General features: G+C 32.7%; 2 protein-coding genes across 2 annotated transcripts in view; both read left to right on the plus strand.

Moving 5' to 3' along the window:
- LOC145743851 (titin-like) overlaps positions 1-26,638 on the plus strand; it is a 151,569-nt gene that overhangs the window by 52,150 nt on the left and 72,781 nt on the right. The window contains exons 62-109 of the mRNA XM_082561907.1: positions 5,623-7,173; positions 7,726-7,787; positions 7,874-8,019; positions 8,590-8,666; positions 9,205-9,323; positions 9,882-10,044; positions 10,313-10,390; positions 11,152-11,428; positions 11,880-12,042; positions 12,417-12,589; positions 12,768-12,934; positions 13,220-13,606; positions 13,771-14,058; positions 14,366-14,626; positions 15,190-15,477; positions 15,589-15,719; positions 15,821-15,953; positions 16,111-16,256; positions 16,448-16,661; positions 16,782-16,799; positions 17,006-17,137; positions 17,510-17,736; positions 18,233-18,355; positions 18,613-18,776; positions 19,138-19,295; positions 19,367-19,608; positions 19,686-19,809; positions 19,957-20,124; positions 20,309-20,406; positions 20,546-20,714; positions 20,910-21,057; positions 21,127-21,322; positions 21,488-21,677; positions 21,779-22,051; positions 22,195-22,308; positions 22,525-22,677; positions 22,817-22,961; positions 23,043-23,167; positions 23,291-23,490; positions 23,573-23,730; positions 23,865-24,046; positions 24,261-24,524; positions 24,703-24,910; positions 25,043-25,199; positions 25,307-25,481; positions 25,577-25,965; positions 26,037-26,168; positions 26,260-26,514. Coding sequence (XP_082418033.1) covers positions 5,623-7,173; positions 7,726-7,787; positions 7,874-8,019; positions 8,590-8,666; positions 9,205-9,323; positions 9,882-10,044; positions 10,313-10,390; positions 11,152-11,428; positions 11,880-12,042; positions 12,417-12,589; positions 12,768-12,934; positions 13,220-13,606; positions 13,771-14,058; positions 14,366-14,626; positions 15,190-15,477; positions 15,589-15,719; positions 15,821-15,953; positions 16,111-16,256; positions 16,448-16,661; positions 16,782-16,799; positions 17,006-17,137; positions 17,510-17,736; positions 18,233-18,355; positions 18,613-18,776; positions 19,138-19,295; positions 19,367-19,608; positions 19,686-19,809; positions 19,957-20,124; positions 20,309-20,406; positions 20,546-20,714; positions 20,910-21,057; positions 21,127-21,322; positions 21,488-21,677; positions 21,779-22,051; positions 22,195-22,308; positions 22,525-22,677; positions 22,817-22,961; positions 23,043-23,167; positions 23,291-23,490; positions 23,573-23,730; positions 23,865-24,046; positions 24,261-24,524; positions 24,703-24,910; positions 25,043-25,199; positions 25,307-25,481; positions 25,577-25,965; positions 26,037-26,168; positions 26,260-26,514 — 9,911 coding nt within the window. The remainder of the gene's footprint in view (positions 1-5,622; positions 7,174-7,725; positions 7,788-7,873; positions 8,020-8,589; positions 8,667-9,204; positions 9,324-9,881; positions 10,045-10,312; positions 10,391-11,151; positions 11,429-11,879; positions 12,043-12,416; positions 12,590-12,767; positions 12,935-13,219; positions 13,607-13,770; positions 14,059-14,365; positions 14,627-15,189; positions 15,478-15,588; positions 15,720-15,820; positions 15,954-16,110; positions 16,257-16,447; positions 16,662-16,781; positions 16,800-17,005; positions 17,138-17,509; positions 17,737-18,232; positions 18,356-18,612; positions 18,777-19,137; positions 19,296-19,366; positions 19,609-19,685; positions 19,810-19,956; positions 20,125-20,308; positions 20,407-20,545; positions 20,715-20,909; positions 21,058-21,126; positions 21,323-21,487; positions 21,678-21,778; positions 22,052-22,194; positions 22,309-22,524; positions 22,678-22,816; positions 22,962-23,042; positions 23,168-23,290; positions 23,491-23,572; positions 23,731-23,864; positions 24,047-24,260; positions 24,525-24,702; positions 24,911-25,042; positions 25,200-25,306; positions 25,482-25,576; positions 25,966-26,036; positions 26,169-26,259; positions 26,515-26,638) is intronic.
- On the plus strand, positions 688-5,700 carry LOC145743852 (uncharacterized). Its single transcript, XM_082561908.1, has 2 exons — positions 688-2,398; positions 2,639-5,700. The coding sequence occupies exons 1-2, from the start codon at positions 714-716 to the stop codon at positions 5,385-5,387; spliced, it is 4,434 nt and encodes a 1,477-aa protein (XP_082418034.1). The 5' UTR covers positions 688-713; the 3' UTR covers positions 5,388-5,700.

Genomic DNA, 26,638 nt, shown 5'->3' on the forward strand with positions numbered 1-26,638 from the left:
GCAATCAAAAGGAAGACCTTAATACTTGTTTACATCAAGATATACATTTGCTTTCACCAAAAGAAAATATCGTAGAAAGCGTCGAAATTCAACCTGAAGTCGTAAGCAATAAAATAGAACAATCCGAAACGCAAATATATCACGGATACGCGAGTGCACCAAGTCGAGTGGGCAATAAACCTGAAGTAATAAATAAAGAAGTAATTATCGACATTTTACTACCTGCAGTTATTGCTGTTAGTGACGAACACTGTTTTTTAAATAAGCTTGAATTTGAATTAATAGAAAGTAAAATGTCAACAGAAACTTTACCTGATGATGATTTAGAGCATGAAAAAGAAATGGAAAGTGTATTGGAAAAAGAAACTAGCCATATTCCTTCAATATCTAATGTTGAACAGTTGAAATATTCGAATAATTCAACAAATAACATCAGTGACAAACTTTTGGTGAATCAAACACCTGATATAGTAGAGCAAATTAATCAAGAAAATTTTGAAGAAAATATTACCAGCGAAACAATGAATTTTAAGCAATTGCCACCAAAGATTGATACAGATGCTAATTCAAAGAAAAACTTGTGTGATAATATTACACCCGACCAACCAGACAATAATTCAGATCAAACGGCAATGGATTTTAATAGCTCAAGTAGTTCTTTAACACAAAATTCGTGTATAGAACAACCAGAATGTGTAAACAATTTTTCGGAAATGAACAGTGAAAAGCAATTGTTAATAAATGCAGCTACTGCAGAACACATTTCTGAAGAAATATTTGAAAACAAAATATCTTCAAACGTAATTGTCAGTGACTTAACAGAATTAAACAGTAACAAGAACCTCTTAATCAAAACAACTGAAATTTTAGAGCAAATTGTTGAAGAAAATTTCGAAGAAAAAAAATCTTGCGATAATGTAAATGCAAATCAACCATTTCAAGACGAAAAATTTGAATGTTTAAATGACGAAGTATGCAATCAAAAACATTTGTCAACTAATGTATTATATACAGAACTAATTGCTAAAGAAAATTTCGAAGAAACATTAACTATGAAAAATGTAAATATTAATCAATCGTTGACAATGACTTCTGAAAATTTTAGTTTGGAAAAAGACTTATTTGCTGAGGTTACACCCTACTCAGATCAACCAGCTTTTAAAAATGCTCCGGAAGAAAATAATTGTGTACTTGAAGCTGTATCTGATAAAGATCAAGTAATCAAAAATGAAAATAGTTTGGCAAGTGAAAGAATTATTAAACCTTTGTCAAATAATGATACCGATGTAACAGAGGTACCTGAGAAAAATATGTCATATGATGCTGTTAGTCAAGTGGATATAATAAATAATATACAATCAGAATGTGAGGCTAGTTTGCCACAAATGAACGAAGTTGAACCGCTGTGGAATAATAAAACCGATATATCAGCAACAATTATTGAAGAAACGCCTGAACAAAAAATCGTGATAAGTGATATTACAATCGAGAAAAAATCTGATTTTAATGTTGATTACTTATTGGAACCAAACTTACTTCAAAAAGCTCTTGATCTAGGTCAAAATCCAGATCAAGCTTTAGCCATGGATAGCAAAATCACAAATAGGGAACATGTTTATTCTTTTTACAGTAATGTTGTCGAAAATGAAGACAAGGATATTGAAATAGACCACGATGTCAGTATTTTCGATTACTGCAGTAGCCCAGAAGCTACACAAATCATTGAAGAAACATCTTCAGAAATTAGCTGCACAGCAAATATTCAAACAATTGAAAAAACTTCCTCGGAAACTACACAAAATATTGAACAAACTTTTTCAGAAACTACACAAAATATTGAAAAAACTTCTTCGGAAACTACACAAAATATTGAAAAAACTTCTTCAGAAACTACACAAAATATTGAACAAACTTCTTCAGAAAATACACAAAATATTGATGATATAACACCCTCCGAACAAAGCTGTTTTTTAACACTTGAAAACTATTCTTGCAAAAAAGATAAAAAGTTAGATGATCCTGTGGCTGACTCTGTCAAGGATATTGGAACTAAATTAACTTTAAATATGCCGCAAATTTCCAATACCGGCATATCGCAAAAGTCGCCAATTATTTCAGACAAGCAACCCGAAATAAAAGAAATAAACTTTAATCTACCAACAATAGTTGAAGACCTTGTTGAGTCTCCAATCCAAACACCCGTGGAGCTTTGTTTTATTGAACATCTACAAAACACGACTGTTAATGAAGGTGAAAACATTGTGCTTGAATGTAGAACTAATCAAGCAACTAATGCAACGTGGTATCAGAACGCTGAGGCAATACTGGAAGGCTTTGATGGTTATTTTATTCATTCTGATGATGAAGGAACACATAGGCTTACAATATTTGATGCAAGGCAAGTGTTATTAATATAAAACACTTACTGATATTTAAAAATTTTAAGATTTATTGAAAAATTTAAAGAAAAATATGTTAACTTAGTTTAGTTTGTTGTCTTAGGCATGTTACATTAATTAAGAAACCGTAATTAAAAAAATGGCATAAATATTTAACAAATTTTAATGTTATATATCTGTTATTGATGTTTACTATTATTTTAATTCTGGTGTTTTAACTTACATATTTATTGTTTTAGATGGAACGACGACGAAGGAGTATTCAGTTGTCAAGTTGAAAACAAAACACAAGTCGTAAGCTCAACGTGCGAGGTTTACGTAGAAATGAGCAAGGACAAAATCTTGCAAATACTTCAAATCAATCCGGAACAATTACAACAAATGAGTCAACCTGAAAACACTGATGCAACTAAAAAAGAGAGTTTGCAACCGACTTCCGATTGTACTTACGTGATTCCAACAACTAATGATGACCTTACAAGTTATGGCTTCATAGATGATGACGAAGAAGAAGTGACGTATTATCAACGTCACGAACTTTCGCCGATATTGGAGGAGGATGAAGAAGAGGACGATATGACGTCACGCTCTTCGGTCCAGGAAAGCATTGTTCACGGACGACCTCCTTTGTTTCGTCACGCGTCGTACGATTCGTTGGCGTCGTTTGAGGCGCACGAACGAAGTGAATTACAGACGACCCCCGTCCGAACTAAATCGCTGGATCTTCCAGCAGTCCGACCCACTAGTTTCTGCAGACCGCTCTCTTTAACACCAGATAACATGACCAAACTTTCACGAAATAACACCAAAAATGACTTAACTGTTGATACCCTATCACGTTCTGCAAGCCTTCAAACACAGGAAAGCACAGAGTCCAATTATGACGATTTAGGTTCTGGAACAATCTCGGAATTTAGTGATGACGTAAAATCACTTGAGTGTAACGAAGACTTGCTCTTGCGCGATAAAGAAAGAACGCGAACTGAAAGCGAGAGCAGTAGTTCTACTCTTGAAATCGACGAGTTCCCTTCAACCAGTTGCTCTTCAACTGGGATTTCTAATAGTTGCCCAAGTTCGCCAGTACAGGAAAGGAGAAAAACACAAATGGGTCGCAATCTATCACTTGACGCTCTTACTCCTAACGTAAAATCCTATAGAAGCGAGATAGAGATAGATTTGGAGCGCTACATGCAAAGGCAGCGCGAGAACTCTCTGATTGATTTTCAGTTGCTTCATGAACTTTCGAAATCCAACGTTTTCGCAAAGAAAACTAATCAGTTGGAGGTCGATCATATCCCGATAGCTGAGTTGGAGTATTGCGAAAACTCTAGAATTTCACCTTTTCTAAACGAACTAGATCAGGAAGAAAGATCTGCTATCAGCAAACAAGAAAATGAAGTTAAAGCAATGACGTCACAGAATCAGAAACTTGGGCACGATGATGTCACAACTTCAGAATCTGATTCTGACTCGAAATATCAACTTGATGACATCATTGATCCTTGTGCTAGTGACGTCACCAATCAAAATATATATAACACAGAATACACTTCGACTGTATTTGATGTTAAAAATCGAAAGATTTTAAACTTTGAAATTTCTGAATCGTTTCTACCTCATCAAGTTCCCTTGACCGCCGTACATCAAACTTGCACTTACCAGCAGCCTAAAGCACTTGTACAGACCAACATTAAACCAACTTTGTCAGCAACTTACTACGACGACTCTGATATAGACAACGTTGGTTGTTTTCACCTCGATTGGAGACGTGGGAATGTTTGCGGTGACGATTGCTCTTCAACCGTCAGTGACTTTTTGTCGTGTGCTTCAGATGGATCGCTTACACCCACTGACGGATTTAAAGATACATGTACATCGCCGTATGGTGGTATGTTATCTGATTCTGGTTTTAAAACCCCGCCTTTACAATCAAGAGAAATATGTTCGACTGTGGATATTGAAAAGTCGTTGCCATCAGACAGCGATGGTTTTCAGACGCCGTGTTTGGATAAAAATAGATCTCTGACGCCAACTAACGGATCAATCCGCGATTTCTTTTCACCTATTTCGTGTCTGTCTGATACCGGGTTTCGCACACCTCCAGGTTGTCGAAGAACGCCCACTGGCGAACCTGTAGACGGATTTTTCTCACCCTTATCTTGTATCTCAGAAACTGGCTTTAATACACCATTGGGCGATAGAGATTCAATATGTGGGCAAGCTGACGGATTCTTTTCTCCATTATCGTATGTATCTGAATCTGAGTATAAAACACCTGGAGGATCAAGGACTCCAACTCAATTGCCAGCCGATGGATTTTTTTCGCCGTTATCTTGTTTCTCTGATTATGAAGCTGCTTTGTCTGAGTTAAATGGTTCAATCACTCCAACCGAAACGATTGAAGCTGAGTTTTTTGTACCTAAGTCTACGACACCGTCGGATGTTGGTTTCGGCACGCCGTCAGAGGGCGACAGCGAGTTAAAATACTTTGAAACAGAGAGCATGAATAACGATCACAAACAGTTAGTAAGCAGACAACTTTCAACTTTATCAACTAATGCTACTGGTTACCAAACACCGCCTAAATTTTGCTACGTAATTCCGCCAAAGTTTATCGGTAAAAAGTCAGTTAAAATCTCAGTTGTTCGGGGTGGTACCGCGAATTTAGGATGCTCCGTAATATCCTTCCCAGAAGCTAAAGTAGCTTGGTATAAAGACAGCAGACTCTTGGATATCTACGATCGCATATCACAGCACATGACCCAAAAGCCAATCAAGGACGACGAATGGTCGGCATGGCAACTACCAAACGCAGTCACCGAAAGCGATATCGACTTAGGCAGCACTAAACAATTTGATTCTCATTACGTATTGAAAATAGACAATGTTGTGGATAAAGACGAGGGATTGTATATCTCTAAGGCCTGGAACGCTGCCGGGGTGGCAACGAGAATAATAAGACTTACTGTGCTCAACTTTAAAGAGTGATTTTTTCATTGTGATCTTTTCGCATTGTGTAGATAATATTGTGATAATAAAATATTGATGGCATGACAAATTTGTTTCGTTTCTAGGGTAGAAAAAAAAACAATTTAAGTTCGCAACGCTTAAGCTTTGGATTAATGTTTTAAATTAGGTTAAAAAGCTAAATTACTAAAACGATATTTTATAACAATTGTTTAATTATATTTAAAAATAATTTTATTACTTTTTTTCTCAAAAGGACATTCGAAAAAGAAAGCAAAATATTTTCAAGAAATTAGCCAATCAGAAACCACCGTTACAAGTGACGTTTTATTTCAACAACCATCCATGATCATGAAACAACCACGTGGTAATACCTCACCATTGTTATCAACCAGACGTCATATGAAACCAGTTTTTCAACAACCATTGCGTGACGTCATTGCTGTCGATGGTGCTGACGCGATCTTCGTTGCCGTGGTAACCGGTGTGCCAACTCCTCTAGTCACGTGGTATCATAACGGAAAGGTTGTCAAGGATTATTATCAGTACACTAAAGACGGAAATAATCATCAATTACTGGTACCGCAAGCTAGCAGCAAAGATCAAGGAATAGTTAGCTGCAGAGCTACTAATGCTCTCGGCCAATCAAGCAGTACTGCGCGTTTATCAATTGAAACGTTTAATATAGAAGAAACTACGCTTACTGATGGTTCCACAACTTACATACAAAGTCTTGAGCAATCACGGCGAAGCGGTGAATATTTACTTAGCAAAGAAGGGCCTAGTACTGCCTCGTTTCAAAACAACACTATGCTCATGGAAAAGCAATGGTCAATGTCTGGTGTTCAAACTACCATTGAAAAAAGTGATTTCTCTATGCAGGCATCGACTTTGCATTTAACTAACGACAGTCAAGAAGCGTTTAGTCAAACCACGTTTTCGTTACCTGATATTTACAGCAGCGAGACCACGTCTTTAGATTCCTCGAATATTGATGTAACTGAGAAACCGCGTAAGCCAAGGCGTAAACTTCGCTCGAAATCTGCAATCGACATGTCAAACTATCAAGAGTGGATGGAAAAAGTGAGAGAACTTGTTCGCGAAGAAATACAAAAAAGCGAGAAAAAGGAAGAAGAGAAAATCGAAATCTCAATTGTAAAAGAGGAGGATAAAATGGCGCCAAAATTCATGAAACCAATCAGCGATTGTGATGTCATAGCAGGTGATACCGCGCATTTTGTGTATATCATAAAATCGAACCCAGCGGCAAAAGTAACCTGGCTTAGAAACGGAGTAGCACTGACCTCAGACGACCAAACTCAACAAATCACAAGTGATACCAACATGGGAACAATATCTGATGACGAAGCCGGTTGTCTGGTCATAAGTGAATCGGAGACACGTCATAGTGGCGTATATTCATGTATAGCATCTAACGATCTTGGTAGCACTAAATGTTCGGCAACCTTAATTGTAAAATCGCTCCACAACACTGAAACAAGCATGGAGGTACAGAACGAAAGTTTTACCAGTTTTATGACAAGAGAATCACAAACTTATGAGAGTCGAATCGAAGACGAAGATTCGGTGATATCGGCCGCTTTTGAGCATTTAGAAAAAGCTGAAAAGTCTCATTTAGTATCCGAAGTAATAATTAGCCAAGACAGTGCATCTGTAACTACGCTAGACTCTAAAATTCCGCAAAATTTTCAACCTATCGTGGAAAAACGGAAACCGAAAAAGAAGAAACGACAAAAAGTTGTGGAACAGATTTTGCACCGGAACGACGACTCGGAGACAGGCGAAGGTTAGGCGTCACGTGGTTAGAGATGTCACGTGATTTTAGTGATGTCACGTGAATGGCACGCTGTTGTAAAAAAAGTCACGTGGTCACAGATAAATCGCGTGATTTGAAACATTATGTTTTTTAATATCACACCACCAACACAAAGTTTAGAGTAAATATAAATAGACACACGTTTTTTAAAACCTTGGATACGTATGATCAGTAGAATTGCATTAACTTAACAGGCAGGCTGATAGTGATTTGCAAATTTTTAAGATTATGCTTGCTTTAGATAAACCCTACATAATAAAGCATGCTTTTTGTATAAATTTAAAATAAAACCTTTAGTAAAACACTTTGGAATAGCAAGGAAAACGTTGTTTTTTGAAACCGAGAACGAATGAATACAACTAGGCTTTATTAAATATCTATTTAGACGCGCACACAATATTTTGCATGCACTCGCATTTTTATTAAAATATTACTTAAATATGGAATGCACCACACTTAAAATTACAATTGTATATATTATATTAAAACCTAATTTTTAATAAGTTTTTTTTAATTTAACAGAAGAGAAAAGTCCAGTGTTTGTCGAACAACTTGAACCTAAAGTCGGAAAACCTGGAGAAAAGGTGACGTCACTATATTTAAAACAGTTTTGTGACGTCATTATAATTTACGCTCTTTAATTTTATTATTTGAAAATAAATTTCGTTAGGTTCGACTTTCTTGTTCTTTAACCGGATCGCTGCCAATCAAAGTCACTTGGTACAAAAACGGGGCGGAGCTTAAAGACGATGCCAGAGTTAAAGTAAACTGTAACGAAACTTCGCCGTTTGTGGAAATACAAAATGTAGATTTTAGGTGAGCTTACAAATTTTGATAATTTTGTAATAATTTCAGCGTTATTTAAGCCTTACAACAGCGCTTTTATTAAGCAATGTTAAACAGTTATATATATAAATATATGGTTTTAGCTTTTCTTTTATATCATATTGATTAGGAAACCTATATGTACTTGGCGTTTTATGTGTACTTATACAAAATTAAAGTCGACATTTAAACCTTAAAACATTAAGTTTGTTAAACATTCATCTGCAATTTTCAAGTACATAATTTTTTTTAAATTTTAATTACATATTGCTTAGTCAAATTGTCAGTACTTTGCGTTATTAAATGTTTTTATATAAAGTTAAAATATTTAAAAATTACCACTAGACAAAAATGTCTTTTCGCGTTTTATTACTTCCTACAGACTGCACTGTGGGATATTCGTTTAATCCTTGTTTGTATAAATATTACATCTATAATTATTAAGTAACAGCTTGAATTACGTGTAATGACAAACAGCTGTTTCCTTTCAATTTTAAAATTTTGATCGTTTTTACAAAATCTGTTAAAATTTTGATTTTTTATGATTTTTATTATTTTCAGTGATTCCGGGGAATATTCGGTCGAAGCCCAAAATATTTGCGGAACTTCTTCCTGTTTGGCAACCCTGGACGTCGAAGGTTTGTGACATGTGATCAACTACGTCACCAAGCGAGCATGACGTCACTATTGTCAAGGCAACCACTCACTGTGTCACGCGCTTTTTGTTTTTGCATGTTTTGAAATCATATTATTTTATTTAGAAATTTATTTTTTTCGTTTAAGATGTTTTATTTTTATTTTATCGTTTTGGAAAATAAAAATTTATTACGAGCACTTTTATTTTTGAGTTTCTTATTTGACGTCACTCGCACACTTAATAATACATTTCACTATTTATTTTTAATTTCATTTCAGTGTAAAAAGGTTATGCTATACATTTTATTTTTTATTATTTGTAAATATAACACAGCATGTCTCGAGACATTTTTCTCACACAACCTGAGTTATGTCTGCGCAATTAAACTTAATTACTTACATTTAAAAAAACTTTTAATCTTTAAACCTCTCTAGATAACTATGATAGACCTTTTTAAATATTTCAAGCAAAGATTTTACTAATATTTATTACTTAACTACTGAAATATAAGGTTTTTATTTAAATTTTTAAACCGTTAGGGGTTGCTCCAGAGTTCGTAATTAAACCAAAAAGTCAGTCAATTGAAGTTGGGAAAAGTTGTAGTTTTAATGCAACTGTTACTGGTGTTCCACGGCCCACTGTTACATGGAAACATAAGGTAAGTAAAAATTGCTGAGATACTGGACAAACTTTAAAATAGGTTTTGTAATTTAAAAACTTTAACAATATATATATATAACTTTAACAATATATATAACTTTATATATATAACTTTAACAATATATATTAATAATAAAAATTAAAAAAAAAGTTATTAATAATAAAAAATAAACTTAAAAAATTACCAACAAAATTTTTATTAATTAACCAAATAAATTTGTTATTTTGCGAAATTTTCGTAAAAATTTTATAAGAATAATTATATAATATTCATGGCGATGATTTTATATTATATAAGAAGTTACGTAACAATCTGGCCTTCGTGACGTAACAGGCGATTCTATCCATCAAAGTTAAACCTAAAACTGTCGCTAGACATTAACAACATGATACTATTACATAACCGAATCTGCTAACTTTGTCCCCTTTACTTTCAATGCTAATCGCCGCCTCGCAGCTTGTAGCCTTCTTTATGTTACGTCACGAGGTGTGGATGACGTCACTTCGGATGGTTTATTACCCGATGTTCAACTAAAATCTAATCATTTAATTTCAGGACGTGATAGCCAAACAAAGTAAAAGAATTGAAATTGAGGAAAATAAAGGCGTTTGTAAACTTAATATAAACCGGTTAGAGCAGGCTGATACCGGTTCTTATATTTGCCTAGCTACTAACCAGTTTGGTTCTAGTCAGTGCTCGGTGACTTTAAATGTAGAAGGTATCTTAAAAAATTACTAATTTTTCAAAGAATTCATCTTTAAAAGTAGCTTACAATTATTTTTGTCAAATATGGAATTGACAGTTTTTGGCAACTAAACAAATTTCTTATCTTGAATGTGTTTTTAATTGGCCTTTTTTGGATAAACTTCTATAAAAATGTTTCTAATTTGCGGTTGCCTTTAGCTTTTCTATTTCAGCTAGGTTTTTTAGCTTATAAATTTCTTAGTTTAAATAAAATAGTTTGTTTGTTGATATTTTTGTTGAAGTTAAAAGAATGGAAAGCAAACCAACCGCACAAGAAGCAAGATTTATCGAAGAACCAAAAAGTCGAACATGCCAAGCCGGTAACAATTACAATTTTATATAAAAAAATATTGCTTTTTTTTGTAAATATCTTTATCCTCGATGTGGGAAAGTCGAATGCGCGACTTAAACATAGAGAAACATCAGTTACTCCGACCCAGTCTCGAGTTGCATGTGGCAATTTGGGATATTATAGATTATAATTGCCCAATAATTATGCTGCTTTTATATTTGTCTTTCTGTTATTTTAGATATAAAATTTGTTAATAGGCTCGTTTTATTTAAAATTAATGGCGCTAAAAACTATGAATATATATATTTTATTTTTTTTGTTCGAAAACTAATTCTGTTTAACACTTTTTTATAGCTAAATATAAGTTGCATTGGTTTCTAATAATAAATCTCATAACCTATATAAAAGAGTGTTAATAGCCTAACATATGTAACGACTTAGCTTTAATCAAAGTAGATGTCTACATGTGACAATGTCAATCAAAATTTAAATTTAATGAAATTGTTATTTAAATAAACCTACTTATTTTAATAAGGCTATAACATTAACAAAATATTTTTTAATGTAATGCCATTATATCAAATTGTTTGAAATCACATTTTTTCACAAACTTACGATAGTAATATTCTATATATATTACTAGTCGATTTCCCGCCTATGGCAAACCTTTAAATTGTTCCAACTTTTAACTTATATTTCTCCTTAAAAAAGTGTCGTCTACTCAGCTTAATTATATTTCCAACTGAAGTATTTACTCTACATTATATTAACTTTAAATTTACATTCTAGGGGAGACGGTTACTTTCACTGCCCACGTTGCAGGCGAACCTAGTCCCACCGTGCAATGGAACAAGGGTAAGGGTCGTGAGATCAAAAGCTACAGGCGGTTCAACATCGAGAGTTGTGGTGACGTACACACGCTGTCCATCTCAGTATTAGATGCGCCTGATACTGGGATGTACAGGTGTGTTGTCAGCAACTCCGCTGGTGAATCTGCCGTACAGTTTGATCTCACCGTGGACGACAAGAAGCCGAAGGAACATATTGAGCAAGGAGAGTTGAAAAAGTGAGTATTAAAAAATAAATTCACATTTTTTTGATTTGTCTTTTAATTTTGTTTTAATATGGTTTTATTAACATGAGGCTTTAATTTGAAATGATTTTAACATTAAATTATAGTTGAAAAAAAAAGTGTTATATAAATTAATTTATGAATTTTAAGTATTTTTAATTGCATTTTAATTCTGTTGAAACAAGAGTTTGCTAACATAAAGCTTTAATTTGGAGAAATTTTAACATTAAATTAGATTTAAAAAGAAAATTTTTAATAATTAATTAATAAATTTTAAATATTTTTTTTAATTAGCATTTAAATTTCGAGTGTTTTGCTAATTAAAGCTTAAAAAGATTTTTAAATTAAATACAATATTAATATCAAAATTATATGTTAAGAAAATATTTATTTATAAAACCTAACGCTTAACACTATTTTAAAACAATTTACTTTTAATTTTTAGGAAGATTCCCATTCCAAAGGAAGAGATAGACGTAAAGGATATTTTAGATTTAATGAAGGAGGTTGATCCGAAGGAATATGAGAAGTATGCGAGGTATTACGGGATCACGGATTACAGACAACTTCTCACAAGATGCGAGGAACTTAAAACAATACAGGATGATGTAAGGCCTCATTTTGTTTGCTAATCTGTTAATGTAAAACAAATCTGTAAAGAAGATCTTCAGTCTGTAGTTTAAATATTGATATTTACATTAATATATAGACGCAATATTTGCTTTTATTTAAAAGGCTTTTTACGTACATTTTTAACATTTATACTTGATTATTTTACTAAAAAACATTTTTTGTTAAAAAAGACAATGGCTGGCGTTAATACTTAATTTTTTTGTCTCTGTTTACTTAAAATAAAATTATAACTTTAATATTTACATTAATATATAAACACCATCTTTGGTTTAATTTAAAAGGCTTTTTCACATAGATTTAAAAAAGTCAAATTTTATTAATTTTACTGAAGAACATTTTCTTGTTACAGAAAGCAATGGCTGATGAGATCGGAGATCTTTACAAACTAATGACAAGAAGTATGTCATTATCAGACCATGTCGAGGTTATCTCTGATCTCAGTGACGTCACTGCTGACGTAGGCACCGACGCGAAGTTCGAGACCGAACTGAAGTTGAACTTCCCAGATATTGAAGTTAACTGGTATGTTGTTTGGATAATTTTAATTTAAAAACCCTTTTTTTATATTTTATTTAAAAGCACTCAGTTTAAAATGCTTTAGCAACTTTAATTACTTCTAGTTTTTACGTTAGATTCGCTTAAAAGCACACTTTTTAACGCCTTCATGTTTTTTTATATTAATTTATTTTTACAAATCTAGGTACAAAAGAAATGAAAAAATCACAAACAACGATAAATACGAAATTAAACATGAAGGCCAACTCTGCCAACTTATTATTAAAAAAGTTGCACTAAAAGATGAAGGCGAAGTGAGAGTTGCTGCTGGACCTCATTCGTCAACTGTTAAACTCATCGCTAAACCTAAAGGTAGGCACTTTTGTCGTGGAAATGTAGGGTAGACACTTTTATTATGATTGTAATGATGACAGGTTTATTGACTTAAGTGTTTACAATTTGAGTTTAAATTTATTTGTGAATTATAAAGCAATTGTTACTTAATAATATTACATGTCAGAATTTGTCCTTTTTTTAAAGTAATACTAGTCCACAAAACTAATTTACTTTAAAAACCTTTAAATTCGTATAAAAAAGAATACTTTGGGCCCGTTTTTTACTTATTTTGTTGTTTTAACTGGCGATATTATTGCGTAGAATCGCAAACGAAAAAATCTAAAAAGATTGTAATTGAGAAAGACATTCAAATAACTGAAAGCAAACCGCAAGAGAAAACTAATAAAATGGTTCCAAAAACGACCAAAAAGTCAAAGAAAGTGGTTCATAAAGCAACTACAGTACTGGTTACTGAAACGCACCATACAGAACCAACCAAACCAGAACCACTTCTAGAGCATATTGGTGCTAAAGAACCAGTAAAAATGATCGAAAAACAACCATCTATTACAGAAGTAGACTTAAATCTAATACAACCAATTAAAGATGAATCGAAAAGTACGATCTTGCCTAAAGAGGACAAAGTAGCAGAAGTGAAAGAAATTGAACAAGAAACAACGCCACCCAGTGTTCAAGAAACCGTTCAAGGTTCGATGACGTCACTATCACGTCATTGTCAACCTTTTTAAAACTCATTGGTCCATTTAATAAGCTAATTTCTTTCAGGAAAATTCATTTCATCTTCACGACAAAAATCTTTACAAAATCTGTCAATATCTTTGATTGTTAATCTTAATTTTTTATATTTTTAGTACATTTCTCGAAAGAGTTGGAAGACAAGAAAGCGAAAGATCACCAAGACGCTGAATTCGTTTGCGTTGTCAACACACCGGACACCACAGTCACGTGGTACAAGAGCGACAAAAAACTACGAAAATCTAGAAAATACGATGTTTTGAGCACGCCGGTAGATGGGGGTATGGAGCACAAGTTGATAGTAAAAGATATGCAACCAGAGGTCGAGTCTGTGATTATGGCAAAAGCAGTTTTGGGAGATGCGAAAGCGGAAACATCGGCAAAACTTTTTTACTCACCAGAAGGTTGGTAAAATTATATATATACATTTATATGTATAGTAAGGTTAGCAAAATTTAGCAAGTCTATATGCATATTTATACATATTTATATATTTTATATTTATGATACCGGTTTAAAAATAGTAAAAATAACATTCTAAATTTGATTAAAATTGTTTTTCACTATCATTCACTTTTCTATCACGTCACATCATCCGCTAAAATGATTCTAAAACAACACTTATTATGTTTTAACATACTTTTTTAAACTATAATTTATTGAACACATTTTTCATAAAAAAAAAACAAACTTGAAAACACATCTTTATAGTCGTGGTAAAGCCTTTAACTGACAAACGCGTCAAAGAAGGCGAGACAGTCACGCTCGAGTGCGAATTACACTCGCCCAATGAGGTTGTAGTATGGCATAAGGGAGACAAACGTATTTACCCTGGCGGTAAATTTTCAATGCAGCGTAAAGGGTCGCTACACACTCTGGTAATACACGAACCGGTTAAGTTAGATGAGGCTACTTATAAGTGCGTAGTCGGTAAAAATGAGGTCTCGGCTTCAATACTGGAAGTAGATACAAGTATGCTAAAGTTTAATGTTAAAATGTTCCTTAGTATAAGAAATAAATGCAAACGACAGCTTGGTGTAGTGGTAAGAACATTTGCTACACCACACATGAGGTCGTGGGTTCAATTTCCACTGATCTCATGCTGTAGCACCCTTGAGTATGGCGCTATAAACAGTATGAACTCCTGCTGAGCCAGCAATTAATCAGCAGTATAATTATTGGGCAATTAAAATCTATAATATTCCAAACTGCAACAGGCAACCCGAGACTGGGTCGTAGTAACTGATGTTACTCTATGTTTAAGTCGCGCATTCGACTTTCCCACATCGAGGATAAAGATATATACAAAAAATGAGTTTTAATTATAAATAAAATGGCTATATATTAAAATAAATTCTATGTCTAGAACACAAGTTACGTATATTTTTAACTGTAGTGAATGAGCATTTAACAGTTTTAAAAAATTCGAACACTTCTTACAATTTTTTAACTTACACAATGTTAAAATTTAAACACGTGTGCAATACTTATCACCACGTGATCATTTCATCCAATCACACGCCATCTCATTACAGCGATTATCTTCACGCAAGAACTGGAACCGATCGTCAAGGTCAGCGAAGGTGAAAGCGTGACTCTTGTTTGCAAAGTGTCACGTGACCGAGCACGTGTCCAGTGGTTAAGAAACGGCAAAAAAATGAAACCAGGACCTTTGTACAAGACCAAGATCTCAGGATTGGAGCGCAGGTTGATTATCAATGACGTCACAAGAGATATTGATGACGGTGCAGAATTTTCGTGCAGGATTTTGGACAATGATGAATTAACTGAAACGACGTCAAAAGTTGTGGTTGTGTCAATTGGTAAGAAGTTTAATTTTTGTTGCAAAGTTGTTTTAAAATGTATTGGTAAACTGTTACCCTTTTATTATACTTAACAACTAATAAGGTATTTAATTGATTTGCTTTTTTTAGGTGATGAGATAGTTAAACAAATGAAAGACCAAACAGTTGTTGAAGGAAAAAAGGCAACTTTCGAATGTTTGATCAGTAGAGATGACGGCAAGGTCACGTGGTTTGCCGGTGAATCCCCTATCTCAGGACAGGTAATATAAATAAATATAAATATTTTAAAGTTTTCAATATGTCCCAATTATAAAAAAATTGAAAAACGATTTTTTTATTTTTTAACTTAATATTCATTTAGGACAAAAAATACAAGCAACTAGCTATGAAAAATCTACGTCGTCTTATTGTTAATGACGCAACAATGGATGATATTATGCCGTATACCTGTGCACTTGGTGACTTAAAAACTTCAGCCAAACTTGAAGTTACACGTAAGAAAAATATCTTAACTTTTATAATAATAATAACTCTAAATATTAACAACTTCTTATACTAAAAACTTGATATAAATTGCTATCTAAAAATATATTCACGTATAGTTTAACAATCACTAAAATATATTTTTATTATTTTTCCTTTTTTTTGTAGCTGCCGAAAAGGTTGAAGGAGTGACCACGCTGGAGAAGAAAATACGACACATCGAGGCAGAAGAGGAACCGGAATTGGAGCAAGTACAGTTAAAGGGGATCCCAGGGTTGAAGTTTGTAAAGGAACTGAACGACGCAGATGTAGTGGTAAGTATTTACTTTGTTGCAATTTTTTAAATTTATTGATTTTTATCTATTTTCAAATATTAATTTAAATGATGTTTATTTTAATTTTTTTTTATTAAATCTTTTTTAATTTTAATTTTGTCTATCAATCAACAAATATGAATATTATTTTTTGGGTGTTATTTTTACTAAAAATCATTTATTTTCCATAGGAGGGAGAATCCCTAACTTTAGAATGTGAGCTTTCCCATCCCAATGTTGCAGTTGAGTGGTATATTGGCAACCAGAAGATATACCAGACCAAACAATACACCATCTCAGCACAAGACACCATCCATAAACTGGTTGTTTCCGACACCACAAACGCCAAAGCAATTTATAAATGCCAGACTCTGCCTAACCCTGATGTCATGACAACTTGTACAGGTACGTAACGTCCGCAAACGTGACGTCATCACAAAATATTTTTTTTGTTTTTTCATTTAAATTAAAAAAAAAATAATATGTTTTTTTTATAAATATTAATATTTTGTTTTTTTATTGCAGTTTTAATGAAAAAGAAAGGTAAGCTTTTGTTGCATGCGATTTTATTCAATACTCATTTAAAAAACATAAAATTTCAGTTTAAATTCATATTTTTTAAATTTCCAAATCATAAGTAAACGTAGCAGGTAAGTTTTTGTAACATTTATTCATATTCATTATTTTTATTACTACCATTACCTCACAAACCACTCATACGTCATACATACGTCATTATCACGCCATAGTCGAGTTCAAGGATCGCCTAGCAACGGAAGAATACGGTGTCGAGAGAGAGAATATGATGTTTAGATGTACGCTCAACAAATCTGTTGAAACAAAATGGTTGTACAACAACAAAGTGATTCAACAAAAACAAGGTTTGTTGAATTTAAGTTGCAATTAATGTAAAAGAAGCTTGTGTTAAAATATGTTTTTATAAGAGCTTAAAAGAATATTTAAAAATAATATGTAAATTTTTGTGTTATAGTTGAAGGTTTATTACAAGCGTTTATAAATAATTAGTAAAAATGGTAGTGTTTAGTTAATAATGTTTTTGTTTAAATGTTAAGCTATAACTACATGTCAGAAATACTAAAAAAATGTATAAAAATGACATTGTAATTTTTGTTTGTAAGTGTATATATTTAAAAAAAAGATTACAAGCTAATTTAATTAATTAAACTTTAATCGTGGTGCTAAAATTTACAGAAAATTTTAAATCTTAATTTTTTAATTTAATTTTAACTTAGGCAAATACAAAATGGAATGCAAAGCTCATATTCGCACTTTACTTGTTCAAAACCTCACCTTGAAAGATCAAGGCACCTACAGCTGTCAATCATTAGACGGGAGGGCGGAGACTAGTTGTGACCTCACAGTAGGAGTGAATGACGTCACGCTGTTGAAGCGATTGAAGGACGTGTCTGTTGTGGAAGGGGAGACGGCAAGATTCGAAGCCGAGATCTCAGACGAAAGGGTGAGAATTAATTAGTTGGTGATAATTATTTGTCCTCGATGTTGGATGAAATTTTAAGTACTTTAAATTTTTAAACAGCTGTTGATGTTTGAAAATTAACAAAAATAATAAATTACAATGTTTTGACAAATTAATAATGCAAATCTATTTAATATTTTTTATTTATATTTAATATTTAAATGATTATTTTTTCAAAAATTATTTAAAAAAAAAATTAAAAATCATTAATTTTCACCTTTATGGAGTTTAAATAACAATGTTTTAAATGTATAAAATAATATTAAATTTACCCACCTAGAGTACCTACTTATACCTATTTTATTTAAATATTTTAAGAATTGTTTTAGACGTTATTGTTTATGTTGAATTTTTTTGGTAAATTGAATATACAGCTTTATGGTGTTTTAAGATATATATATATATATATTTTACAAAATTCTATTTAAAGTATAATTTTAACTTAATATCATACTTTATTATTTTTTTATTTTATTAGCCACATTGTACTTGGATGTTAGATGACAAGATACTTGAAATAGGAGAGAACGTCGAAGTGTTAGAAGAAGGCAGAAAACGAACTCTTCTTCTCAAGAACGTCTCTACTTCACAGCGGGGAAAGGTGATATATAAAAACTTAACAACTCTAAGTTTAACTATTCTATTTAGACAGAGGTTCTAATATAGAGAAGTATACAAATTGATTGTGTTTAAAAGCATTTTGGGACTGTATTTTTGGGATTTATCTACAAAAGAAGATATCAAGAAATTAGGATTTATTTATATTTATTTATTTTATCTAAATAATATTTTTATAAAAATTGTTTCGATTTTGTGTGTTTTTTATCATTTTTATTTAACCGATTTTTGAACCATCAGATAACAATGTCCGTTGGCCGTATTCAAACCAGCGTCAACATGTCAGTGATTGACAGACCAGTCAGTTTTACAGAGCCATTGAAGGACAAAATGGCAGTTGAAAGAGGCGAGGTGGTGTTTCAATGTAGAGTGTCAAAACCAGAAGCCCAAACAAAATGGATCAGGTAAATACACAAGTGGAAATCATTGTTGTACAAAAACTAATTTAAATATATATTTAACTTCGATGTGGGAAGGTTGACTTCAGGACCTAAACATAGAGTAACATCAGTTACCCGACTAAGTCTTGAGTTGCCTTTGGCAGTTGGAAATATTATAAATTTGAATTGACCTAAACCTAAACTGCTGATTAATTGTTGGCTCAACAGGAGTTAATACGATTTACAGTGCTTTACTCAAGAGCGCTACAGAATAAAGCAGTAGGGATCGAGTCCAGGACCTCATGTAGTAGTTCAAACACAAAATAATATAATTACAGCATTATGCTAAGTTGTTAAATTTAAATTAATGTTGATTTTTATACAGAGATCGTCGAATACCGATCCAAAATTGCGACAAATATGAAATCAAATCAGAAGAATGCTTTCGAACTCTTGTTATTCGTGACGTCACTTATGACGATGAAGTGACGTATACTTGTGACGTAGAAGATTGCAAAACTACTGCGAAATTGACAGTTAGCGGTAAGTTTAAATTTAAAAGGTTTTTATTTTTATTTCCTTTAAGTTTTTTATTATTAAAATTTTATTTTTAGCTCGGGAAGTTAAATTTATTTTCCCGCTTTCTGATCAATCCGTTCCCGAGGACTCGATCGCCACTTTCCGATGTCAACTCAACTTTGATGACGTAAAGGTCACGTGGTATAAGAACAACGTGCGTCTGGTCAAAAGTCGTGACGTCATCATCGAAAGCAACGGAGCGGAACATTCGATTACTTTTAACAAAGCATCGACCGAAAACGAAGGAAAAATTTCAATTGAAGCCGAGAACTTAGAAGTAAAATAAAATAATATTAAAATTAAAAGTAATTTAAATTGGACATTACAAAAATTGTATTTCTGTTATTTTTATAGGGAACTGCTGAACTACGAATCGAAACTGAGGATTTAGAATTATTGCAAGGACTTGAAGATTGCAAAGTGGTCGAAGGAGAATCTGTGACTCTGGCTTGCAAACTCAACAAAGCTAATGTTATGGGTAAGTCTACATTTCAATCTCTTAGCATTACTATCAAATATTTTTAAAGATATTGCAAAATATTGTTTTGCTATAAAAAAATATCAAATAAGGTTTATAAAAAAAGTTTTTATTTACTAATCATTTTATTTATTAATTATTTTTTAGGTTCTTGGTTTCGCAACGGTGTAAAATTAGCCCGTACCGACTTAATCTCAATTCGCACTGAAGGCCCGACTCACACCTTGGTCGTAAAAAACTTGTCGGTAGATGACGCTGCGGAGTTTACCTTCTCAGCTGACGGAGTTCAATCAACGTCGATGGTGACAGTCGAGGGTAAGCTTGTTAAGCCTAGCGTGACGTCACTTTAAGTGATGATGACGTCATAATTATTTAGAGTGTCGAAATTAGTAATTTGGTTACGCAATAGTTAATCCCTTACAAAAAAAGCAAGTAAATTTTATAACTTTAAATTTTTAATTTAATGACGTCATAAATAATTTTGGTGACGTATTCACAGAACGACCAGTAATGTTTACGAAAAAACTGCAACCAATCACAGTGACTGAGATGGATGTTGCAGAGCTATCCTGCGAAGTTACCCGAGTACATGGAAAGGTAAAAAAATATTTTATATTTTTTTAATTTATAATTTTTCAATACTTGTAAATAAAAAAATCATTTGATTCAAAAAACCTCGAAACAAAATCTTCTTTTTTTTTGATTTTTTAATATTTTTCCAATTTCTTTTTTTTAGGTCACGTGGTACAAGGGAGAGCAGGAGTTGGAGCAGAACGAGAGAATCGAGTTTGTGGAAGAAGGATGCTGGAGAAGACTGGTCATCTTGAAGATCAATTACGAAGACGAGGCGGAATACATGTGCAAGTGTGAAGCGGGTGTGACGTCGGCAGCGATCACCGTGGGCGGTATGTATTATTCCGCCGTAATTAGGAATTTTAATATCAATCCGCGAACTTTATTTCGATATTTTCCCGCGTTAAATAAAATGACGTCAGTTTCATTTCGGTATTCATCCGCGTCATTTTTATGACACTTTTAGTATAAATCCGCATTTTTTAAAATTGTTATCGACTTGTTACAATATTCATCCGCCAATTTAGGTCGAAACATCAAGGTACGCCGCGACCTTCGCGACATGGAAGCAACCGAAGGTCAAAGCGCATCATTCGAGTGTGAGATATCTCACGATGACGTCGCTGTCAGGTGGTATCTCAATGGTGACGTCATAAAGCCATCGGAGACTATTCGGTAAGTAGTAAAAAGATTTTAAAGAAAATTTATTTTTAAACTTTTATAAATTATTTTGGTAATTTTCAGTTTTGAAGCTGTTGGACGACGTCATCGGTTGATATTTGATGACGTCACATCGGATTGTTCCGGAACAATTAAGTTTGTTGCGTCAAAAGCAAGCTCGGAGGCGACACTTAGTGTCATGGAACCGCTTGTTAATTTTGTTGAGTCGATTAAGGATTTGGTGGTTGAGGAAAAATCACAAGCAGTGTTTGAATGCCAGGTAAAAATTATTGAAAAATAATTGGAAACACTGAAATTTAAAATATGTTTTGGAAACACTGTTTTCTAATTTTTTTAGATTTTTAAAATTTTTTGGGGGGTTTAAATTTTTTTAAATTTTTAAAATTAATTTTTTTTTATTTTAAAATTTTTTTTTGTGTTTTAGGTATCTCGACCTAACGCTGAGGTTCGGTGGTTCAAGGGACGAGCGATCATCAGACAATCGGAGAAATATGACGTCATAGTCGAAGGTTGTCGACGTGCTTTGGTGGTTAAACAATGTAACTTTGATGACGAAAAGAAATACACTTGTGACGCAGAAGACGCTAGAACAAGCGCAAAACTAACCGTACAAGGTAGAATAATAACTTAATTATTTACATGAGCTGTTAAAATGGATATTTATAGCTATAGTATTTTTGTTTAATACTTGATAATTTTTTTATTTTACTTTTAGCTCGAAATATCAAATTTATTCGATCACTTCCCGAAACTTCTCGTGTTGTTGAACGTGAACCAATCACTTTCGAGCTTGAGCTTACGCATTGTGACGTCGAGGTCACGTGGTACAAGAACGGAGCAAAAATGTCGCGTACTAAGAACGTAGATATTGAGAGCAAGGGAGTTAACCATTTTGTGACAATACATCATGCCAGTATGGAGGATTATGGAGTAGAGGTTGTAGCTCATGCTGAGGAAGAAACTTGCATGACAACTTTGTATATAGAAGGTAAAAAAAATTAAATTTAATTTACATAAACTTTAGTTTTAAAAATTGCACATTTTAACACAAAAGTAAATCTACAAATGTTGAATGTGGCATTTTTAAAGAGTTGTTTTTACAATATTTATAATTCTTTTGTCTTTTTTTAGAAATCACAATTCAAATTGGGGATAAACTAAAAGACTTGACAGTTATTGAAAAGAACGAAGCAATCTTTACTACAACGTCTAATTATGATAACGTACCACATACTTGGTACAAAGGTGATCTAATTTATTAATTTTTTATTGCATTTTAGCAGTAAAATTGTTTATTTCTTGAGCGATCTTTACCAAACATGTTTCTATCTATACTTATTACTTGGTTTTTGGGATAATGTTAAATTTTTTATTGCATTTTAGCTGTGTAGTTGTTTATTACTAAAGCTATACTTACATAGCAAGTTTATATTGTAAATACTAATCATGTTATTTTCTTAGATAATGTAAAACTGGTAAAGAGTAATACAGTTGAAATCATGGATGAGGACAAACTACATACCCTCAAATTAATTAACTGTTCACTCGAAGATTCTTCTGAGATTAAATTTGTATCGAAGACAGCTGAAACAACCGCTCGTCTTACAGTTATAGGTAAAACATTGTATTTAAAAGTACAACTACCTTAAAAACGTTAGCTTCAAATATGCTAAAACCTAAGTACTGTGAAGTATTAACCTATACACTAACATAATCTCCACATTTAATAAACATGGTATGTTACTTTTTTCAGAACCACCAGTTGAATTTCCTAAATCACTTGATGAAACAAAAACTTGTGAAGAAATGGACAAAGTTGTTCTAGAATGTAAAGTCAGCAGAGCTAACGCTGTAGTCACGTGGCGCAAAGATGACGTAGTAGTTAAATCTACAGACGCGTAAGCACAAACGATATTAATATTGTTACAAAATTTATCTAATTAAAATTTTTATTATTTACTTTAATTTTTTATATTTAGAACTTTGATTGAAAGTGATGGTGTGATTAGACGTCTTACTATCCAAACTACTAAAATGAACGATTCAGCAACTTGGACTTGTGATGGAGTAGACTCTAAAACTTCTTGCCAACTGACAGTCAAAGGTAACTCTAAATAAATATATTAAATTACTTTTTTTTAGATTTATGTTAAGTTTATTTTTTAACAAACATTAATGATAACTCGTTTTAAGTAATATTAACAAGTATATATTTTATTTTTTTCAGAAATTGAGCTTAAATTTACTAAAGAACTTTCCGCAAAACTTGTTAAGGAAGGAGAAGGCACCAAATTAGAATGCACCATAAACACCAGTAAACCAGTTGTTGTCGAATGGTTGTTTTGTGGCAAACCTATCAAACCATCTGAGACCATGATAGTGTCTAGGGAAGGCCCAAAGCAACAGCTTGAAATTAAAAACATCACGGTATTTAGAATTCTTAATTAATTTAATTTTGTCATTTTTTACAGAATATTTTTCTAAATCTTTTACTTAAATTATTTTATAGTTGCCACAAGAGGGCAAATACCAATGTAGGTCACGTGGTGTGGAGACCATTTGTGATCTAACAGTGAAAGAAAAACCAAACAAGATTGTTGAAAATATCAAAGATGTTGTAGCCGTTGAAGAACAACCTTCAACTACCTTGGAATGTTCTTTGGAAAGGTAAAATATAAAGCAAAAACATTAGTTAATTCAGATTTATAACTAGTTATTTTTTATAAATTGTTTCACTTTATTTTTTCAAGTATTATAAATATAAAGCAACTTTAAAGTTAAATATTTTTTTCTTTACTTAGGGCAAAGGGAGATGTAAAATGGCTGAAGGACAACAAAGAAATACAAACAAGTGAAAAATACGAACTCACGTGTTCAGGCAAGACCCGAGGTCTTATCGTTAAAGATTTGACAAAGAAAGACGCTGGAAAATATACTTGTGTGTGCGAAGAGACAAAGTCTACAGCTAGTTTACAAGTCAAAGGTAGTCTTAAACAATAAAGTTAAACTAGAACATTTTGTTATTAAATACACGATAGTAATCTAGATATTGTTTTAAGGCAACTTAGTATGTTATTTTGTCATTTTATTTTTTGGCATAGTAAGGTTTAACAAATTATATAATTATTATCATTAAAATCTAAGTCTAAATCTTAGCTATTTTTATTTTATTAATCTTGTTTTAATTTATTTTTTAGACGGGATTAAGTTTATTAAACCGTTATCCGACACCACAACATTCAACAAAGACGAGTTCAGTCTTACTTGCCAAATCTCCGACCCAGCTACTACACTAAAGTGGTACAAAGATGATAAACCAGTTACTCAGAGTAAAAGGATTACAATTACTGTAGACAAAGGTGTTAATACATTAACTGTGCCTTGGTCTTGCATGGAAGATACTGGTTTATACAAAGCTGTTGCTCAATTTGCAAAGTCGACTGCCAATGTAGTTGTTGAAGGTAAATCTGTTTATAAAAAATATTTAAGTGGAAAATTAACTAAAGTTATCTATATAAATAGTTTGTTTTTGTTTAAATTATATTAAAATAGCATAATTATAATTATCATTACTATCAGTAGATTGCTTTTTTTTAATCTTGTTTATTTTTAACACATTGCTTTTTTTTTAATCTACAGAAGCGCCTTTAAAATTCTTGGAAAATATTAAAAATTTTGACGTTGAGCATGCCGCAACCGCTACATTTACCTGCAAGGTTTCACCACGTGACCAGAAAGTCACGTGGTATCTTGGTGACGTTGCATTAAAGTCGTCAGGTCGATTTGAAATCAAGGAAGACGACAGAATTCGAATTCTGATTATCAAGAAGTGTGAAGTAGAAGACAGGTAATAAAAAATTTTAAAAAATAAATAAAATAATAATTATAAAAAATAAATATATGTGAATATGCATGAAGTAAAATTTAAAATATTAATTTTGATTTATGCAGATTTAAATATTTTTAATATTTTTTCTAGAAATCAAGTTTCTTGTGTGTTCGGAGATCAAAAATCCGAAGCAACTCTGTACGTCGCTGACCCACCAGCTTGGTTTGTTAACCCCTTGACCCCAGTCACGTGTACAGAACGTGATGACGTCACAATGGAATGCAAGTTATCGCGACCAAACGTCGATGTAAGCAAAATTTTAAATTAATAATAAAAAAAATTTAAAAAATTGTTATACATTTTTATTATCACATGACAAATAATTTTATGACGTCATAATCGTTATTCTTTAAGGTTGAGTGGTTGCGGGACGGCAAGATAGTTGAGGAGAGCAACAGACTTAAGTTTATCGCAGATGGAGTCATGCGAAGATTGGAAATTGCTCAAGTTCTGCTCGAAGAGAATGGCGAATTTACTGTCCGTGTTAAAAACGAAGAAACTGCTACAACAGCAATGCTTACTGTTAACGGTAAATTAAAATCCTTTTAATTTTTCTATTTATTTTATTGGTAAATTATCACAAATTTTACATTTTTTAAATTTAATTTTTGAATTGTTTTTTAGAAATTCCTCCTGGTATTTTGATGGACCCTGAAGACGTAAGCTGCGTCGTTACTGACGTCATCTCTATCCGTTGCGTCATTAGCAAGGCTCGTTATCACGTGATGTGGTCGCTCAACGGTGTAAACATCGACGCCGACTACGTCAAGAAGTCAAAGAACAAGGTCACGACCTCCAAGAGCGATGATGATCTTACCCACGTGTTGACCTTTCATGACGTCACACTAGAAGATAATGGTGACGTCATTGCTACGTGCGAAGGCGTTGCAAGGTCAAACCCAGCTGTTTTGACAGCTGTTCCGATCGTTTTTGAGCAGCCGCCAGTGGACGCTAGAGTACACGATCAAGAGAATGCGATTTACACAGCAAAGACAAACAAAGCAGGAGTAAAGGTAAAAATAAAACAAGTAATATTTAAAAATTTATTGTAAAACTGATTTTATAACATTTTTGATTTGTTTAGGTCACTTGGTGGCGTGATGGTAAAGAAATGGTCGAAGGAGACAATGTGAAAACAACCTGCGATGGTTTTGATTACAAACTTGAACTTATTAGCTGCGGTTTGAGAGACGACCATACTATGATTACAGCTAAGGTAATAAATAACTTACTAACACAAATATAAACTAGCTTTAAAAAAGTTAAAATCTGATATTATATCTAAATATTTGCTTATTTTAATATAGGTTGCAGAAGTTAGCTCTACAGTTCGATTACTCGTCAGTGAACTACCAGCGCAGCTTGCCGATGATGTCATTAATGACGTCACTGTGGAAGAAGGAGCTAGAGTCGGAATTAAAGTTATGCTTACCCAACCAGGTGGTAAAGTACAATGGCTGGCTGACGGAAAACCGATTATTCCGGATGCTAGGATTCAGTTTGTGGCTAGCGGTCTTGAGAGGACATTAGTGATACTGGATTGCAAGCGAGGCTCAGACGAGGTAAAGAAATAACATTTTAAATTAATTAAACATTAAATTAGTAATTAAAATAAAAAACAAGTGCTTAACTAGTTAAAATTTGTCCTCATTAATATTTAACGTAACAATAGATTTAGTAGCGTAA

This window comes from Corella eumyota, chromosome 2 (assembly GCF_963082875.1).
Source record: "Corella eumyota chromosome 2, kaCorEumy4.1, whole genome shotgun sequence".
NCBI classification, from domain to species: Eukaryota; Metazoa; Chordata; class Ascidiacea; order Phlebobranchia; family Corellidae; genus Corella; species Corella eumyota.